This window comes from Sinohyriopsis cumingii, unplaced genomic scaffold, assembly GCF_028554795.1.
Source record: "Sinohyriopsis cumingii isolate HCF-2022 unplaced genomic scaffold, ASM2855479v2 utg000624l, whole genome shotgun sequence".
In the NCBI taxonomy this organism is placed as follows: domain Eukaryota; kingdom Metazoa; phylum Mollusca; class Bivalvia; order Unionida; family Unionidae; genus Sinohyriopsis; species Sinohyriopsis cumingii.
Window position 1 is genome coordinate 2,917,745 of NW_028315919.1, and position 21,870 is coordinate 2,939,614.

The 21,870-nt window shown below is 35.3% G+C and overlaps 1 protein-coding gene across 2 annotated transcripts in view; it reads right to left on the bottom strand.

The window, feature by feature from the left end:
* Nucleotides 1–6,666: 6,666 nt before the first annotated feature.
* Nucleotides 6,667–21,870, bottom strand: part of LOC149773615 (dual specificity protein phosphatase 14-like) — an 86,808-nt gene continuing 71,604 nt past the window's right edge. Inside the window, exons 3-5 of one of the 2 annotated variants that reach the window (XR_016417359.1) lie at nt 16,944–17,008; nt 13,366–13,415; nt 6,667–9,810 (exon numbers count right to left, since the gene is read on the bottom strand). Coding sequence is in view for 1 of the 2 variants with exons in the window: in XM_089946335.1 (XP_089802461.1) it covers nt 9,795–9,810; nt 13,366–13,415 (66 nt within the window). In the remaining variant the exon portion in view is untranslated. The remainder of the gene's footprint in view (nt 9,811–13,365; nt 13,416–16,943; nt 17,009–21,870) is intronic. The other variant, XM_089946335.1, reaches the window with a different exon arrangement.

Below are 21,870 nucleotides of genomic sequence, written 5' to 3' on the forward strand. Positions count from 1 at the left end.
TTTGTTACTCCGATATAAAATAGTATAGTAATGCAGTTAACTTTGCTCTTTACCAACACGTTTAATGCTAACGAACTTTGCTGGAATTCTGCAATTTACATTCTAAACACGTGTTTATTATGGTCAGCCAATTACTGTCAGCACAAGAAGCAGCTTAGTTCTATGGGGTTTTCTAAAGAATATATATAAAAAAAGAACTAACATAAGCAAATTTATTTTAGATTTTGAAAAATGAGATTGAATTTCAATAGATAAAAACTTTAAGTTAAAGCGTTTCACATGCAAAATGATGAAAATAAGAAAACATCAGCTAAGTGTCAAGTGCAGACACACTGCAGACATCCTAGTGATATGACTGAAAAAATGTTAAAGCTATATTAAAAATCCAAAACACACACAAACACACAAACACGCACATTTTGCTCATGCATGTTACATGTTTGAGTGTGTGTGTGTGTGATTTATGCAATTCTTTGTTTGAAAGTTTTCGAAATTTATCTTTAGTTGCCACCGTAGAGTCACTACTGTGCTGAGGTACGGAAAGAGAAAGCTGTTGCATACAACATACACATACAAAACACACACACACACACACATTTTGCTCATACATGTTAGATGTGTGAGTGTGTGATTTAGATTTTGAACTGAGCTGTTACCATTTTTCAGTCATATCGTTACGATGTCTGCTGTGTTGCAGTTTATAGTGATGTCTAGCACTGGGGCATCATGTCGCAGACATGTAGCAAACTTTTCATGAAACTGGCAAAAGTTTGCCCACGGCAAACTGTGTATTATTTATATAAAACAGTGCCGTCATAAGTAATACAACTTTTGGTAGGGCTTATGATGAGAAAAGACAAGTCATTAGGTCCAAAAAGTGGGGTATCCGAAAAGCAATGCCTGGAAACTGATTACGTTTGAGTGAAACAGAAAGTATTCTTCCAATTTTGTTATTCCTGGTAAGGGTTATAGATCTGGGTATGTGAATTTTGCAGCTGGACTCGATTTTTAAGCGAGTACATACGGTAACAAGTATATCTCGTACACTGTTGAAAGGGTACGAGATTCAACGAGAACATAATATAGTATATAGTATATAACATCTAAAAGCTCAGAGCATTACTGATGCTACAACCAGGTTACAAATTTTGACCACCTATGAACAGATACAGATACGGGAACTTAGATTTCAACAATACGTTCCAATATATGGATGTAATTTAGTTTTATGGTTTTTATTGATATGGTTCATTAAAGGTAAATTATGGAGAAGAGCTTCAAAATACAAATTCATGTCTTTTATAAAACAGTATGTAAACTTTAACAAATCCGTTTCTCCGGTCAACTTTACTCCAACCATGTTAAAATTACTGAAAAGGCTGTCCGAAATTGGCAAGAGCATTTACCTCCCTTTACTAAGGCTTCGTCTGCTGTTATGTGCGATACTATTTTAGGACTAGCTGAGTAGCCACTATGTTACAAGTATTAACTGCATAGTAATTTTAAGTGAAAACTGTCTGATTTAGTGCAGTATAGGTTCACAAATTGTTGTCAATAAAAAAGGGGTATTATTTAAATTTTAAAATAAAATTAATGTAAAAAGACGCATTAGAGAGGGTTTGATTATTCTACTGTGTCTTACGGGAATTATAACGAAGACTTAAACAGGCCATACTGCTCATTCTGTTTTTACAAGCATATTACATATGATCATATCATCACATAACCTAGTACTAATGTTAGTACCCTTACTCGTACCTCGTGGACAGGGTACTAACATGAGCATATATGTGTTAATGGAGCAAGCCGGGTGTGATTCACACCGGGCGCTCTTTTAGCCTAATAATAACACTTTAAACATAGTCCTTACATATAATCCAATAAATTGAGTAGTCCTCTTATTTAATACCGGAAGTATCGAAATCATTGTAGAAATAGTTGTAAAATCTCGTTTACTTTTTTCGGCCGATATTTTCGTTTAGATCGTCCGCCATGTTATTTCAAATAATGATTACTTCCGTTCTCAGCCTCGTTTGTTTGTGTGCCATATAAGGACATTGACGCCTTATTTGGAAATGTAAACAAATCGTAGTAAAAATTTGGCGCCGTTTGGGTCAGAAATTCTGCGCATTAAAAGTAAATACGGTTTTTCGGCAACTTTGAAATTCCACCAAGAAGCGATTATTCGCACTTGATTGATAATAATATAGCGTAGAATATCCAAACTATGGTATGGCAAGCCTTACGTAGAAAAGGGGTCACGGCGAGAGTCTCGCGTTATCTGTCATGGCGGACAGGATAAAGTTAGAGTAACCATGCCAATTTATTTTATCGTGTAAGGGCTTAATAAATTAAAAATAAGCCAAACTTCTTTCACAACATGATTATACTTATGCAGTTGATTTCTACACTGTTTGTTTTTCTGACTTTAGTGATGAATTTTTTTGCTCCATTACATGATATGGGATCAGTCCGTAGCCTCAACCACAACAAATCAAGTTGAGGCTACGACATCGTAGCTACACATAACCTTGCAAACGTTGGGAAAACATGATTTAGACATATCCTTTAGAAACGTTTAGACAAGCATTTAGACATATCATTTAGAAACGTAAAGACAAGCATTTAGATATGTCATTTAGAACATATATATAAGAATTTAGACATATCATTTAGAAACGTTTAGACAAGCATTTAGACATATCATTTAAAAACGTTTAGACAAGCATTTAGACATATCATTTAGGAACGTTTAGACAAGCATTTAGACATATTTAGAAATGCTTAGACAAGCATTTAGACATATCATTTAGAAAGGTTTAGTCAAACATCGAGGCAAAATGAGAATATATAGAACAAGTAATTAATAGGCATACAGTTCCTTATTTTGTCTCTACTTTATTCTTTTATAGGACGCGTCCGTAAAAAAATAGTTTTATTTCAATTTGTCTTCTGAATGACCACTAACGTGAATTCATTAGAGGTCCGGGCAGACAAATTTACAAAACAATAATTGAATTGAATGATGTCGATCACCTTAGATCTTCATTATCATACGCATCGTTAATCTTCGGATAGAGACTTGTTACTTTTGAAGAATCGGCTACTGCATATATGAAGAAAATTTCGCAACAATTTGCGTAGGTTTACTGTTGTTCACTGGGATCTACTAACGCGCGATGGGATCGGTGAATGTCGCCCTGAGGGACAAACCAGCTTTAGAGACTTAGTTATGTCGGGGATGATATCTTCTGTATTTTCATCCTAGGTCCCCAAAATCCCACTAATCCTCAACGATCATCTCCACCCGTGTTGCTCAGAATCATTCACCTTTGTTGGACTAGATGATCCTGCTACCTTTCAAAGATTTGGACTTGTTCCTTCAAATAGACGATTTGGACCTGGCGATGACCCCTTATGGCCTTCACAACTCTTACTATTGATTATGACAGCTGATACGACTCCATGGTCTTAAACTAAGTAACAAAGAAAAATGAAAAAAAAGAAAACAAGAAAACCAACAGTTTTCGTAAAATGCAACACATAATGTATTTCCTTTGCATACAGTGTCAACAAATAATGTATTTCCTTTACATACAATGTGAAAATTTAAAAGGAGCGTACAATATTATGATTTGAATCCCAAATAATCCTAAAAGTTCTATCGCAATCCAAAATTATAGAACGTTCCAACCTTGACTGTGCTGATGTGTCAGTTGCATTGAATGTGCTAATGTGTCAAAAGTCTTGATGTATCACAATTATATAGTCCAGAATGTCCTTAGATTAATTCACAATAATCCTAAAATAACGATTTAGTCTAAAAACAATGAGTACCTACTTCAAACGAAGAACTAAATAAATTCTCTCACATTATAACTGAACACAATTAAAAGACTGATTCCACTAGTTTTTGGTACAATACGATAACATATATCTGGTATTGACGTAGGAAAAGAAAATTTTCTTTCTATTATAAAACTTGTTTCAGAATCGAAATTTAGAAGATTTAACTCACTCTTCGGTACGAAAGCTCACCGACACCCCTTTTCTTAACTTCACCTCAATTCACCACAGCCTGTTCATATGAATATACGTGACTTAAGAAAGTGGTAGGATTAGGTTGACCTAATCTGTCTCAGTAAATTATATTTTTGCCATTTTGTAAACTATCTGACCATATCTAAACTATTTCACCCTATCTAAAAACAATGCAAGTCCATTTCAGCAATGCGTCACAGCGGTATTGCCGTTGTTGTCAAGGATGTAAGGGGAAATAACTTCAGAGATACAAGGACTGCGTCTTGTCAATTTCTTTATCAAAGCTTAATTTCCATGTCAGAAATGTTAGTCAGTTTCTATTTATTTGTTTTGCCTCACAAAGTACTCCTTTTGTTGTTACAGGTACAACTTTTGCAGGCACACACAAACAAGCGTCGCATGACAGGATGGGAAATTTTATATGTTCACACGTGAACGTATAAGGATATATTTTTCACAGGTGAAAATAAAAGGATATATTTTTCAGAGGAATCAATACAGGAATAGAAAAAATACGATTTTTTTCGCCAATCAGTCCCTATATTTCACACTCAAGTATATCATTTAAAAAAAATTATTCACATCGGCACTACATTGAATAGGCTGGCGTCGTGTCACTTTGCAACTCATCAACATGATCAATGAAACACGAAATTAGGATTTAAAAAAACCAATCCATACGTAACAAAAAGAAAGAAACATGGGTTTCATTGGTCATATGCCGCTATAAAATCATATACATGTTTAAGTTAGTTACGTGGTTCACATTTGTTAACAGCATGTACTGAGAAAAGTGCTAGGTATCATTTCCAAGTCTAAAACGTCCAACTCAAGACCAGTCCAGTATTACATTCATGCATGCTATCGATCTGTTGTATATGGCACAGCATCAGCGGGAACATGTCGAAAGTGAAATGTACAACACAGGGAGGCATTCATAATGTGTTTAAGTTATTTTACATTATTCTTAAGCCATTTCAATGATTATGTTTACAAACAGCACAGCTTTTTAAAAACTGATCACTACTCGATACGCTATATGAGAACGAGTCCAGACTGTTGGTATAGAACATGATACTAAACTATCAAGATATTTTACAGATTCTTATGAAGGTCTATTCGAACGAGACTTTTCTTGCGGCTCTGAAGATATAAGAAGCCGTCGATCTGGATTAAAAGTCGTGCAAGTAGCTACGTGACTATGTTTTGAGTAGGTTTTCTGTATTCCTGTCAATGACAGTCCACCATCTCGTCTGATTCATACAGTGGCGTCGCTAGGGGAGTGCAGACCGCACCGGGTGACACCATCTCAGAGGGGTGACACCAAAAATGAAAAATTGCAAATTTTACAGAGCACACACTGCTCGGTCTAGTCGGATTTCATAAGCGGATAACCGATCATAGTTAAATACATGACTAGCAGGCACAGCAGTGGCGTCGCTAGGGGGATGCGGGGGGTGCGGACTGCACCGGGTGACACCATCAGAGGGGGTGACACCAAAATGACATTACTAAGGATTCTGTATGGTCTGTTACGGAAGGAGGACCATGGGGGTGACACCATGAGCTACCGTACTGGGTGACACCAACCCGAGTGACGCCACTAGATTCATGCACTTTAACTTAAATGATACAAAGAACTAATGGGGATATAAAGAGACATGAATGTTCACTGAGTACCATATATACTTGCTTATAAGTTGAGTCAAGCTGCAAACTGCACAGACACAGATCTGCTGTGATATAATGCGCCGGCCGATCTGAGTTAATGCAGTGTTTTAGGGGCAATCAATAAATTAAAAAAACAAAAACAATACATACCCTCATCTGCCAGCGCATTTTGTGGCATCTGATCATGGTCTTTGCTGCTTGAATTTGGACTATACTTATAAATGAATATTGACAGTATATCACACTCGTGTATTCCTCAGTCCCAGTACGTTACAGCAGTTCTTCTCCTCGTGTATTACCCAATCCCAGTAGAAGCACAGCAGTGCACCATCTTGTGTGTTCCCCAATCCCATCGTATCACATCAGTTGCCCTGCTCGTGTTTCCCAATCCCAGTGTACCACATCAGTGGCCCTACTCGTGCGTTCTCCAATCCTTGTGATTCACATCAGTGGCCCTACTCGTGTGTTCCCCAATCCTAATGTATCGCATCAGTGGCCCTACTCGTGCATTCGCCAATCAGAGTTTATCACAGCAGTACCCAGACTTGCGTATTCCACTATCCCCAAACCTAGGATCTCTGTTCGTGTACCCCGCCCCCATGCCAGTATGTCAAAGCGGTGCCCCCCACTCGTGTATTTTCCAGTCCCAGTATATCATAGCAATATCCCTACTCGAGTATCCCCAAAAGCCATTTTAAGCAAGATAAAGAAATTCCCATTTTTGCTCAGATGTAATGAGTCACATATTGTTTTTTCAACTTCATCACAACCCAATCTTTTAGTCTAAACTAGGCACAGCTCCCATGTAATTCTTCTGCTGACCGTTTGGATTGCAGTCTCTGATGGTATACACTAAAACACTACTGTATTAGATTATTTGTCTAGTATCAGTTCCCTTAAATGTTTCAATTGCACTTATTACATTTCAATAATATAATAAGAAACGAAAGAAAATTTGTATTTCACACTAATTCCCCTCTTTGAAAAAATTTATTACAAGAACTTATATATAAAATGTGACAGAATTTCAACAGTTAAACTTATCACCTAAAGCTTTGTTTCACATGCTAAATGATTGAACTCTGTAAACTTCATACAAAAATTATAAAACAAGCTTTTTAAAATCGTACAAAATCGAACAGTATTTACATTTATAGGCAACCAGTGACATATTTTCCACTTTACAAAATTGCATTTCATACACTATACATGTTCATGTCACTTTGAGTGAATTTGACACGTGGTGATTTTAAGACGTGATTCATACTCAAAACATTTAAATGGCACATGCTGCTTAGACAGATTGATTTTCTTTCTTAAACATTGCTGCTCCTCTGGATATTTCTGATTCGAGTGGTTGAAAAGTTGAAATAAATAAACGTAACTAACATTTTTCGTACACCAATGAAAGACTTGGGGAAATATAATAAAGTAGGAAATATTTAAATATCGATTATTTCAGAGACCAACTGATGCTATAGCCAATTTTAGTCTTTTGAGAACCTATATAAATAGCCTTCGTTGAACGTATATTTTGACAATCCATTAAGCTAAGGGATCTAATATGTTGGCCCTTTATATGTGTAGCCACTATTAATATTAGTTAAACGATAATACATTGTTAAATATAATGTGTTACAGCAGGATAATAAATCAATCAATCATTTAACATTAAATCCTTGATTGGTTCATCAATACTTTATGTTCATGTTCCCTCACCATGGTTGTAGGGACCCCGAGTGGCCGAGTGGTCTAAAGTGCTCTCCGTTACGGATCACTGCCAACTCACCTCTGTCTGCGGGGTTCGAGTCTCGGGCTCAGCCAATGTGGATATGTGAGAAAGCTCGTGGGTCGGTGGTTCTTTCTGGGATTTCACCGGGTTCTTCCTCCACTATTAATACTGGCCGCCATGTATAGCCTATCTTGTGCTGAAAAATGATGTTAAACCCTATAACAACAAACAACAACAACAACAACAACCATGGCTGTAAAAAGGTATGGCTAGAGCTGTTTTCTAAATACAAATATGATGCTGAGACCAACATAATGCAGACATTCGTCAATGCTGAAAACAACCTATAAGCTTTACACCAAATAGAAAACGTCGCACTTCTACGATTTTATTTAAACTCTTCCGGTTTGCAATTACCTCTTTCGGATTTTATTTGAAATAATAATAATAATAATAATAATAATAACAATAACAACAACAACAGTGATATTAATTGTGGTTTCCAACAGATACGAGGTATGAACTACTGTATTTAACCAATTAGTTTGACCTGTATTTATCAATTATGGATCACAAAAATCGAGTTTCGATTTGCACGCAATGTCTATTTTATACTTGGAAACATCGGGTTAAAATTGGTCCCTTTCCATTCCTTTTATTGACTGACCATGACGAATGGAAAAAGATAAATGAAACTCTTTATAGCTGGATGCAGGATGGCGTGGTTCGATCCCAGGCCGAGACATACCAAAGACTTACAATAATATAACAATAATATAACAATTAACTTAAACAATCGGACACACGTACAAACATACATAAAAATTGTACCTCGTTTAAAAAAATAATCATGTTTCTTTGTTAAAATACATACCCTGACTCCCATCCACCTCATTTTAGTTTCCATTTTTTAAAAAAATTAAATGCGGATAAATCAGCTTACATGAATAGAATCTGCTCTACTATTGGATGCAGTGTAAAAATATAAAGGAGTAATCGCTGCCCAATACACGCTTATGATACTCGCCCACTTCCAACCTCTATTTATAAATTCTATTTAAATATTAAATACAGAGAAATCAATTTACACAAGTAGGTTCTTTTTAAATGTACATGCAGGGTTAAAATATACATGAGTAATGGCTGGTCAGTACATATTTATGATATCATTTTACATCCATTCGTATTACGAATATACAAAGAGCTGGACAAAACTAAGACAAATGTTAAGAAACTATGTAAACACAAGCGTTTAAAAAAATACGCACTGAAGCAAAATACCTCAGAAAATTCAACATAAATAGAGTGTAATGCAGTTATTGTCTTGCAGTTTTCTCCACGTGGCATTTTACCAACAAATGTACAGGCTTCAACCTCTCTAAGGGAGGTAAGGAACTCTAAGGTGTATGGTCACTGATCATACCGACAAAAAAAACATGAAATTAATAATGGTTACATTCTCTCTTAACTAAAATATCTGAGGCAAATGATCACATACAATTTTGATAATTGATGGATTACAACCAATTTACCCTTTATATATTTTTTTTTTATGTTCACAAAACCATCAACAGCCTTCATAATCAAGCGTACACTGGCATTTTCCTATATAGTAATTTATTGAGGACCATGGTATCAGGCTACGGTAAGTAAGGAGCCATCGGATGCATTCTGTAACAATTATTTATCCCACAATATTGACATTAACACTTAATTTGATTGCTTAATGATGGAAAAAAAGGCATAGGAAAAATAAAAGATAAATTGTATCCTAAACTTCTTATTTAATACTATCTTTTATTCATTGGTATTACAAACAACCTCAGCGCTAATTGACTAAGAAATAAATTCTCATGACAAATTAAAGCACTGAACTAAAATCTCTACAAAGTACGTGCCATGTGTAATCTAGCACAATCTGATGCAAATACATAGTGAAATGAATGGCATAATATTATCTTCAAAATCAGTTGGGATGGAGGGGGACATAAAGCCCGAATAGTACCAAATTTTGCATAACGAAAATATAGTGTCGAATAACGTATCTCAAAGACACAAAATAGCACACTCTATCTATATCTATCTATCTTACTATCTATCTACAGTGTGTGTGTGTGTGTGTGTGTGTGTGTGTGTGTGTGTGCAGAATTTGCTAACGAGGACGTGGTGTTGTCTGCTCTTCCATGATCTGTTGTGGGTAACGTTTTTAATGTGAAACTGCAGTTTCCGGTGGTCGGGAAAAAGTGTGAAACCAAAGGCAGACTTTCGTTGATTGGCTGCTGTCAGTGTCCTCATAGAGGCTTTATATCGATGCCTTGCCATTGGAAGTGCTCGTACATTTGTTTACCACTCAAGGACAATAACTTCTGAAATAAAAATTAAAAAGGAGAGATGAAAGCAAACATGCAAATACAATCAACCCTTCTTGAAACAAACCATACATATTATGGAACCATATGCGTAGGAAAAAGTCGGTGCGGTTTCTGCATTCGTTCCTCTTGATTTATTCCAGTCATATGCATAAATGAAAGGAAATTTAAAGTCTCACGCTGTGAGACAAGTAACGAATATTAAACTTGGTCCAATTCAGAGCATTCACTATAAAATTGTCAACCCCTTTCTTTATACCTATCTATGAAGCTATATGTAAAATTTTAAATTTCCACTCATTTTGGTCCAAATATGAAGTAAAACACGAGAAACGATCACACATCCCTTGCCTTTGGGAAGCCACATGGTCCCATAATATCCAGATCGTAATATCCTGGTATAGCAACACAAAAAATGTATAAATATGTACATGATGGATCCACATCAGAAATCTACAAAAGTGAGTTAAATAATGGGATAAAAATCAGCATAAAATGTGCTATCGACATGTTTATTTTGAGTTTCGATCATAATGGCAAGCGATAATCAAAACTGATCAAATGTTGGTTGATCAGCGTAAACCCGTACGAAGCGTAAACCCGTACGAAGAACCGAATACTAGTATAGAGAATTGTATTAAGACTCTCATATGTAATTATGTTTTATTTCAAAGAAATGTATGTAAAAATATTGGTGTGTGTTGTTTAGCAACTTATCACTTACACAGGTTTATTTAATAGCAATATATAGATCGTAAAATGTTTTTATTACCTTTTCGTTCATTTTGAGAAACACAAAGTCTTTTCCAAAACAACCTTATATTTTGACAGATATCAGTTGTATAACACGAGACATCTCCTTGGCCGTGTTATACGTTAACTTAAAAATATTTGACACCACCTCGAATAAGTTTATTTCAAACAAGATTGTATATTAATAACAAGTAAAAAATATGCAACAAAATGAAGCATGTGTATGCTGGTTGTGTTGCGTAAATTTAAAAAATGGGTACTCGACGGTGATATACGTGAATAAAATTATTCTCTGTAAGCGCTTATTTGCCGAGGGGGTGTGTGTATTAGAAAACATCTGTGCATGTGTGTTTAATAGAGAGCAAATTTTTAAAGCTATTTGTTCTTGTTTTTTTTTATATTTAATTAAAACAATGAACAGAATAACGTACTTTCCTTTCCAAAATTACATCTGTCCATATGAATAAACCCGTTGTTTCAGATATAAATACAGTCAACATTTCAAGAAGCATTACAGGAATGAGATACTTTTATAACTTGGCCATAATTTCATTTAGATTATGAAGGATAATCCATACTGTTTATGAAAACCGTATAATTCATAATGTCCCCAATGCAGGACTTTTTTTCCTTGCTTTCTTTAATGTATGTTTCGTCACAGATTCATACTCCTTGATCAGGCTAATGTTATCATGTTCAACCCTAGGACACCTAGCTAGTCGTTTTGGCATAAAAAAAACAAACAACATTCTATGGATATTTTACACAAAAAGAATAACACAATCATCATTATTAGACAATATGCAGATAAACATAATCTTTATTAAACGTTTATCTACTGATCTACTGGCGCTAGCTTTTAATAATTAGCCCAAAAGGCTGACTTGTTTTATGCTGCAAAGACTTCACTATATATATATATATATATATATATATATATATATATATATATATATATATATATATATATATATATATATATATATATATATATATATATATATATATATATATATATAGGTAAAATCATCGGGAAACACTGGTCCATCGTTGAATCGTCGGACGTACTAAAGTTAATCCTCCCGAACAAATCTGAAAGAAGCCTACTGGAGACCAAAAATAACTCAATGCCATCTTTGTCAGGGCGAAGCTAACGCCAATCACTAATCAAGACCACCCTAGTCAATCTTACAGGGCATTTTCTAGCACAGTGACTAGAGAAAAACTAAACATACATGGTCCAAGCAAAATGTGCAAAACAGAGAATGTCATTTATCTCATCACATGTAAGATCTATAGCCTTCAGTATGTCGGAGAAACTGAAAAGCTACACAAAAGGATCAACCTTCATAGATCTGATTGGATCAGAAAGAAGCTGTACAGAAGTCCGGTCTCAGAACACTTCACCTCCCCATGCCACACATTCAGTGATATAACACTTATTGTAATTGCTCACAACCCCAACTAGAGTTCCGAAACCAGGAAAGAAAAAGAATCTTACTGGATATACCGCCTTAGAGCATTGAAACGAAGTGGTTTAAACCAAAAAGACGAGAAAAAGACAGCCATGTACAAATAAAATTATATTTTGCACCCGACACATTTTCTTTTAAATAATTCTCTAAATTTGCTTAATAGCCTATAATCATTAATATAACAATGAAATATCCAGGATATAATTTGCGCCTACATAAATTTACATAAAACAACAATATGTCGTTATGGCTCGTCGATTTCTAGGTCAATACAAATATTTTTCATCATCCGCAACATGTTGAAATAAACTAGTTGAAACATCACACATTTAAAGGTTTAATTCCTGTAGAAACAGCCAATAAGTTTTGCAAGCACAAAGGTTTTTGTGTTTTATTTGTTTGTCTTGTCTATGTTTTGTATTTGCCTTTGAAAAAGACTCATTAAGAGTCGAAAGCGCTCAGGCTGGCTAGATACTAGTTTTGCACTGCTCGTTGTCAGTTTATTGCATTTATTTTAATCAACCCCTGACACACGTAATCACATGCTGGATCCAGTGCATTAGAAAGGACTATTATTTGCCATATGATTTGTATTATATATATATATATATATATATATATATATATATATATATATATATATATATATATATATATATATATATATATATATATATATATATATATATATATATATATATATATATATATATATGAGAGTATATTATCACAATTATCATACAAGGTAGAGACCCTTTTAATTATTCTTCTACTGCTATTCTATTGCAACACCCATCTCTTTGCAACTGCACCCGGAGGCCCTGGGTGACCATGTAGTCTAAGGCAGTCGCTTATACAGATCACTCAGGCATCTAATATTTATCCATGTGAGTGGGAGTTCGAGTCTTGGCTCGACCAACGTGGGTATGCGAGAAAGCTTGCCAGTAGCTTCCTGTTAGTCGGGTGATACTCTTTTTATCTGCAGACGCATCCACAAGGATTTAAAATGACAGTATCGTTAAATATGTAAGATTTTGGGTAAAATATACTCCATTTTGAGATTGTCAATAAAGGTTGAATGCTGTATAAGAAAGAATTTGTCCACAATGCTCAGTTTGTCCGGTAAAGTTTACTACGAGTCATATTTTCTGTAGATTTGGACTTAACGTATCACTGCATATAAATGCATGCGAGTAAGACTGTAATTCTTTACACAAGTATTCCGAGTTTAAAATACAGTACAGTGATGACTTTGTACTTACACATCATATTTACACAAGTATTCCGAGTTTAAAATACAGTACAGTGATGACTTTGTACTTACACATCGTCTTTACACACATCTTCTACATCTTCCTTGGAATCTAAATAGTCCTGCAAAATACAAAGGTACAATGCTTACTTAAATTTCAACAGACGAGTTTCACAATATATTGCTCCTACATGGTTGAAAAGGACGGGGATATCGATAGACGAACCTCTCTACCCATTTATCTGGCTGCATACATGCAAACCTTCTATGCTATGCTATGCTATACATACATACATACATACATACATACATACATACATACATACATACATACATACATACTAAGTACACGGCGGTATGTTTGCTTACGTGTCAATCGATAGGACTGATTTCCTTTTCCTACAGAACAGGTTTAACAAATGGACGATGGACCATCCAAGCCACGACGAAGTGGCAGAAATGGCAATGGCGAACCTGGAAGCATTTTGAATTTTTACAGTATATCATCATTTAAATACCGATTCAGATGCATAAGTCATAGGAAATTAAGGGAAGACGTGCCTCATAGAAATGCAATGCTCGTTTTTCGATCGGATGATAGTCTGATAGAGTTTTACATGAAATTCTATAAGGGCAGAAATTATAGTCACAACATGAACGAAGTACAGTAGCAATGTCGACCATTTCATATCATTATAAAAATGGCGGTATTTACTATAGTGCAAAAAAATATGATAACAATTATTATGGTGGTATCATCATGACCTTCTAGTCATCAAAATACAATTAAAGTACGATCAATGATAATGACAATGACAAACATGACGGCGTTGGAAAGGATACTGATGATACCGGTGACGGACATACGTTTCATTAAATTATGGAAAGGGTGGTGTATCAGTGGTACGGTCGTGCAATATAATGATCAAGACACGGCGTCAGTATGGTTTGCAATGGTCATGACTTGTATCATCCTACATATAAACACAGATTTTAGGTTCCCTGACTAAAGATAAAATAATATTCCATTTGTAAACATTTACACTTATCAGAACATATGACACTTGCCATTTAAAAGCCTATTGCTTTTAATAGATTTCTCAGCACAGATATTCCACCGGTTGTCCTACACTGTGTGCAAATGGGAAAGGGTCCCGTTTCCTTGGTATGATATAGCCAACAATGTGTTAAGCGTGCCGTTAAGACCAAAAACCGAACGAAGCAACAAAACTTCCATAGTCTTACATGCAGCACAAACGTGAATTACTTCAGAAACTCAAAGAACGCATATTTCATTTATCTTTGGTTTAAGTTGCATAACTAATTTCTCCTAAAGTTGCCTCGCTCAGTATAAACTTTGAAAATTTACTTATCAGCTTACGATCGTTTCGTGAAACGATGTTAACTTAGTTCGGCTTAAAGTCCAGAACATGTTCTTGCAAAGTACAACGTACTGCACTGTGCGATGATACCTCGATAAAACTGCGAAAGAAAATTCCCGCTATGCAGAAGATGGACCAAGAATCCAGATGGCACATATGTCATAAGGTGATGAACGCAATAGCTCATTTGCAAATTCTCTGAATCGTGACTTTGTAAGTGTGATCATGTGTCAATACATAATGAATATTCAACAAGTAGCATTAAGTCCTTTAAGAAAACAGTATATAGGGCCGTGCATTGTTCTACTTACTCAGTGATAAGAAACAAATACAAAGAAGCAGAAACTGTCACATTGTCTTCCAGGAAATGATTCTTAATTTGTTATATTTCAGATATAAAGTACCATAATTTCTTCAGCAAAGAGATTTCAGAATAAAGTTGATAATGTTAAGCCGTCAGTTATGTAAAGTGTTGAATTTTGAATTGTATTGAACCTTAAAGTTGAATGCATTGAGCATTAAAATTTTATCACATTTAAGCCAGAAAAGTCTTTGTGATGGGTCACTTCGACTTTTCTTTTTTTCTCCCCCATGTCAGTGTGAAAACTTGAAAGGCTAGCATGTATGACTCAGTGAGATTTGTCCAGGGCATTGCAACACTGCCCTGAGAAAGTAAACATTTGAGCTACCAACCATAACCGCTTGATGGCAACTCATGTCAAATTATCATTTTCTAAGGGAAATTGATATACTCCGTACTTCACAGAGTATATGCTGTCTGAAATTTCACGGAAGGCATTATTATCTTGGGATAATTTAGGAACCGCTGCCTACGATTTGGCAGAGTAAATTAAGGCACTTTAGAAGTAATGTGACTTTAAAGCGACGATCGTGGTCAAACTTGTTTAGCCTTAAATATCCAGAGAGAGGAGAAGTTTGATTTCGAGGAAGCCTAAAAAGATTAGTGCTCTCCTCGTTAAACACAAAAAGGGGACCAGGTGGCTGTCTTATGAGAAAAAAACATGGTTTAGTGCTAGGACGTACACTTTCTGAAATATAACAGATTAAGGTACGCAATTTTAATTTTCCACGTAATTTTTTATTTTGATTGTTTGTTCTATTCAAATGTGACTGATATGACTAGGATCCATACTATGTCTAATTTATTCAATTTCATGGAAATATGTTAATGCTAGAGTTGTTAAGCAATGCATCTCTTTAATTTTACAGTTACTAGTTCATTGATAGTATTGACGATTGCATGCTATCCAAGTTTTCATATGTGTAGGATTTCATAAGGTTATATGAAATAATTTTCTTGGTCTGTTAGGACGATATTAATTATCGTGAGTCAACGATAATCGCATATTTATATCTGATTTTGTAATGTTTAAATAATCGTGGAAGTTAGGGATTGCTGTTAGCTAGCATTTTGTGAAGACATACGGTAACGTTAGAATGGCATGTCGCTGTGAATCGAGGGTGATGTTCTATCGGATTAGTTCAGACTTTATGCAGTGTGGAAACTAGTATGCTTCTGAGTAACGTAAGTGAGAGGATTTTTATGTAAGTGTAGAAAATAGTATATAAAGATATTTAGGGGTAATTTTGTCCTTTCAGGAACTACTTTCTCGAGAGAGAGACAGGACAGTCGGAAGACGGAAGTCTGAAAAAGAAATGACGAGTTCAGAATAAAGGACTAGGAAGTACAGAAAGGAGTGGAGCGTAGAGAATAGGAAGGCTCGAGGAAACAGGAAGACATTGATAAACGGTCAAGGGAGGAAGGTGATGCAATCAGTCGTAGACATTGCGCTCTTTTCACCACTCGTTATTACGATGAAATAAATCCGAACTAGACACTGCTATTAAATTTTGTTGACATAACTTAAGTTGAACTGTAATTGCCGCTGTTAATTTATTTTGATTAAAAAAATTATTTTCTTGTCTAATGGGGCTCGCATTGTATTATTTCGTCCCAGTAGTCTTACTCAGTTCTCTGTTGAAATTCCATATTTCCACTCTCACCGGGCTATAATATCGAAGGAGATCATCCTCTAGATAACGCCAGCCAAACCCAATTAATAGAAATCAACCGTAAGGATATAAAATGTCACATGTCTTGATATCAACCATTTTAGACTCTTAAGAAACTCAAATTAACAGAAAACAAATGTGGAACATAAACAACTCGGCCTCGTCGTCCAGGATCGAGGAATAAGACATACAATAAACTGAATCTGTCAATATTAATGAAAATTAAATACTGACCAAAGTGCAGTTCAGGATATGATACATGTTTCCTGCATGCAGACATGGGATTTCATTGATGGTTCCTGAAATTGTAAATATGGAATCAGCATGCACCCATGCATGTTATTTAAATATGCGAGGCAAGATGCAGCCATTATGCCATTTATTCAGATAAAGGATCCCATTGCTATTTCTTGTTCACAAATAAAACATCAAATATCGATAACCCATTCGCAAATCATCCGGATATTTCAAACGTCCAGACAGACAAGAGTCATGCATTCATGCGATTCTTTTCTACATATCATTAACGAATATGTTAAAGATGAGTTATAAGGGTAAACTGTATGTCTACAAATAATTAAGGATAATGGATAGTTTACTGTATTTTGCTCTTGGTTCCATTTATCTAATATATACTGTATGCATGTGTGGGTATTTAGTACATGTTACATAGCTACCAGTCTCTGTCACTGTGTTTTCTTTTGTGTGTGGCTATAATGTATTTATCTATTCATCAAACTATCCCATCTACTCTTAAATATCTCTGTGTGTGTGTGTGTTTGTGTGGGTGTGTGTAGGTATGTAGGTATGTTTATGTGTGTGTGTGTGTGTGTGTGTGTGTGTGTGCTATGCCAGTTATTCATATGGCTTTTAGTGGGTTTGGTGCAATTTGAATAAGATTTGTTACAAAAGCTTAAATGTAGAAGTTAACTACAAAAACTATTTAGAAATTACGAAATAATAGCATCTGCTCTTCTGGTGTGTCAAAAACGTTCAAATGATAATAACGTATGCAATCTTCTGGTGTGTCAAAAACGTTCAAATGATAATAACGTATGCAATCAGTACATTGAACAGTATGCACAGCACAGTAAGCAAATCAATCTTTGGCAATAAAATCAACCATCACGATTTTATTTTACTCACCAACGTGTACAACATGTACATGGAAACTGTAAAAAAATGCAGTTGAAAAAAAACAATGCAGAAAAACAAAACAAAAAAGGAAAGAAGGAAATAAACTGAAGAAAAAGATATGTTGGATAACTTACACCGAACGATATTTAATCGTTGCAAAAAAAAAAAAAGATGGCATAAAGCCACTGTCTCAATGAGGATACACTTTGAACCCCGTACCTTCGGCACAACTCTTGAGAACAGTTTCTGTCATTTTAACGAAGAGTTTACGACATAGAAAGGAGCATTAAAATCTTAAATAGATAATGAAAAGATTTGAATTTTGTGCGAAGATTGATAAAGGTAACGCCGAGAGAAGAAAAAGAAGAAAATAACACAACGAAAACAGCGAAGTCTAAAACTAAACTTAACAGGAAATCAGCATAACGATTCTTGCATTAGGTACCATAAAAAGAAAACGCCAAATAACAATAACACCCAGCTGGAGTATCACTTACATCACAATCTTAGCTGTTTTGGACATGTTAATGCATATAACTATGCCACGGACATGAGCTTACAGGTATGTATTTAACTATGCTCCATGACACTTTGAATGCAAGTTACACAAAATTATTTATTATCAGGTTTCCATTTGAGGCAACCTTTTGCAGAAGCTACTACGTATTTATTTGCTGAACAAGAAAGCGCAAAAAAATTAGTAAGGTAAGTGTTAGCAATTTGTATGCTGATATCCACCGCATCTTCGCTAGCCAATGTTCCGATATGATAACCCTATCTACACCTTGGCGGATCGAACAGATATATTGGTGCTTTGTCCCAGCAACATCTTTTGGATTTTTTGAGTTGCCTCCCTTAGTATGTAATGCCAACTAACCAATCGCGTGATGCATTGTACATCGGCTGAAAATAGTGGGGGCAACTGACCTAAAACGGATACCTTGGAAGTTCAACATCGAAAGTATGACTTTGTACCAAAGGGAAGCCATTACATGTATATTTGGAAGGTATTTGTGCAAACAAAGACCGGAAGTGGAAAATTGCATATTTATCACCGCATCTAATGAAATTCACATACTGGAAGCACATACATATCTGCTTGATACGCCAAGGTGTAGATAAGGTTATCACATCAGAACCTTGGCTAGCGAAGATGATATCCATTGTATCTAGCTTGATTTAAGGAGTACGCATGATAGCTGACTGCATTGTAGTGGTCATAAACTAACATTTAACAAGGTATCCACCAACAGATCAAGAGAAAATAAAATGTGGATGACAACAAAAAGGTATGCTCATTTCATTCAGTAGCTTAATCCTAAGCTTTCACAGAAAAGAACTGCCGAAGTTTTCGAATGACGATCTTCGTCAGATACGATTAAACATCATTGAAGAACTCATACAGATCTTAATTGTTGCTGCCGTACAAAGGTGTACTGCCGTACAAAGGTGTACTCGTTGCCGCTTTCTTGCATGGATCTCTAAGACTCGTCTTTGTTATTCTGTTTATACTTCAGTTATTTAGCCTCCGTTTTTTCCAGTTGAAAGCGTATTAAAGGGATTTATAGTGTTATGCTCCTCGGTTTTTACGTTGATGCATTGAGCATAGAAATCTTCCGTTTGATTTATTTCACCTGTATATCTCAGAATATAGTTAAATAGACTGTGTGTCTGCGTCTTTACTGCTGTCCCGTATAAAAAAAACTAGTGCATATTGTTTAATGATTCTCTTTCTGATGGTATTGATATACGAAGCATACAAATTGCTATCCCCCAGGGGAATTCCACGTTTTTATACAGACGATTTTTACCTGCGCTCTGTGATCGATCTTTGTGTTCTTTGAATTATGAATTGTCTTTGGCGCTTTTTCGATTTTTTTCTTCTTCTTATGTTGTCACGCGACCGTTTGTGCCTAAGTCATACATGAGATCACTTTCCCTGGAATTCCTTTGATTTCCCGTGTTCAAGTGGCAATAATGACTCTAATGTAACAACCTATCTTTTTTAATTTGTCACTATTTTATCAAGCGGCAACAATGAGTCCCTATATAAGAACTGATCCTCTATGGAGTTTATCAGAATAGTTATGTAGCTTTGTGGTCACAAAGCAAATTTCTCTAATGTCTTTATTTCTCAGAAAGCACTTTTTGTGAGCACATTGTAAACACTTTTAATAGCCGTGGCGCTCACATTTACTTTGATCGCAGCCCTAGTTAATCTGCTTTTGTAGATAGTATAGACTTTTCATGACGGTTTTAATGGGCGTGGCTGTATTTCTTAACGTGATATTTAGCCACTACGGTAGTGATATCGCACAGCAATAACGTACCGTGGAAACCATACCACAAGACATTTACTGTCAGTATAACTAATTTGTACAAGTATTCATGTTAACAGTGCATCGATGTGGAACAATATTTGGAAAACCGATTACCCTAAAGTTTATAGATGTTATTATTTGGGCTTTTTCACGTATAATTTGATGTGAGAAAGCTTGTCAGTAGCTTCTCGAGGGTCGGTGGTTCTTTCCGGGGATTTCCCGGGTTCTTCCTCCACCATTAATACTGGCCGCCATGTATAGCCTATCGTGTGCTGAAAAATGGCGTTAAACCCTACAACAACAACAACGTATAATTTGGTCTGATTAGTTCCTTTTTTATTTATCCCGTGGCAGATATTTATTGGATATTTTCCCCTGAGTTATTTATATGAAAGTTTAAAAAATTCTGAAATCTTTGACTATTTTTTATCAAAAGAAACTTGTAACAAAAATTTCTTATCAAGCACTGGCATAACCTTTGCAGGTTCAGTTTCATTCACTAATTCTTACAAGTTTTGTGAAAATATCCGGTAATTTGTCATTAAAATGCAACTCGGAAAACCTAGTTTCCTTTTAGTTTAAACATCTATCATTTCATATTTGTAGCTGGAGATTAAAAGATGTACAATATGGAAGGTAAAGGATTAGAAATAAAACCAATGGTCTCCATTTAGATACAAAAATTGGATATATATATGAATATATGGCGGACGATATGAAGGTTTAATGACAAAAATCACCAAATTATCTAACAGTCAAAGTGAAGACTCTCTTGGCTGAACAATAGTATTTAGTCAAGGTATATGAAGCAGGAAGATGAACAACGAAGGAGAAGGTGCAAGAGGAGGATAAAGAAAAGAAAGAAGCTAAAAGGAGAAATTGTCAACTAAAATGTGTCAAACATTGTGTAGAATACTGAGAAAATATCAAGAAAAGACTGGTGAGGCACAAAAATAAATAAATAAAAAGGAGCAAACACAGCGAGATTAAAGGGATCAGTGATTCCTTCAAGAGCGAGTCGTTGCGGAGGCAATGGCGAATCATTTGGAAAAATAGGGAAAATTGAAGTTTTGCAGCATTTTAGGACCCATGCATGCGTGATAGTAATATGTGCACCTAAGTAAAGCTTTTTGACTTTTTGATAATGTTATGAACGGAATCGAATATACAATGTTTACTTAATAAGCAAGCGTTGTATCGCCCTCCAAGACAATAGTTAAATGGTGTGAGTGATTGAAAACAGTTCGATGCGTTGGTTCTTGGTAATAGACGTAAGAAAATCAGAAGAGTTGTGTACTTTCTACAGACCCACGTCTATAAAGAGGCAATCAGATTATATTTGTTGTAAATAAATGTTTAAGTTCACTGAAATTTCTTTTAAGTCTGCCATGAATAATCCGAAATTTCCTTCTACTCAAATAGAAGTGACCGGGAACATAAATGTCGCGAGTATTTAGTACTCCACTCTCGAATGGCTGAAGTAAAAATCGACTTGCAATAAAGACTTGTTGTAATCTGTACTAATTGTAAATTGTTTACATTACGTAAGTCACAACGAGTAATCCGGTGGTCAAAACTATGGCAAATAGAATGCGCACAAGAAAAATGAAAATTATATTATTTAAATAAGAATTGTTTCATTGAGCACGTTTAGGGCTACCAGTCAACTACCAATCAAGGTGATCCTATATTAAATCAGTCAG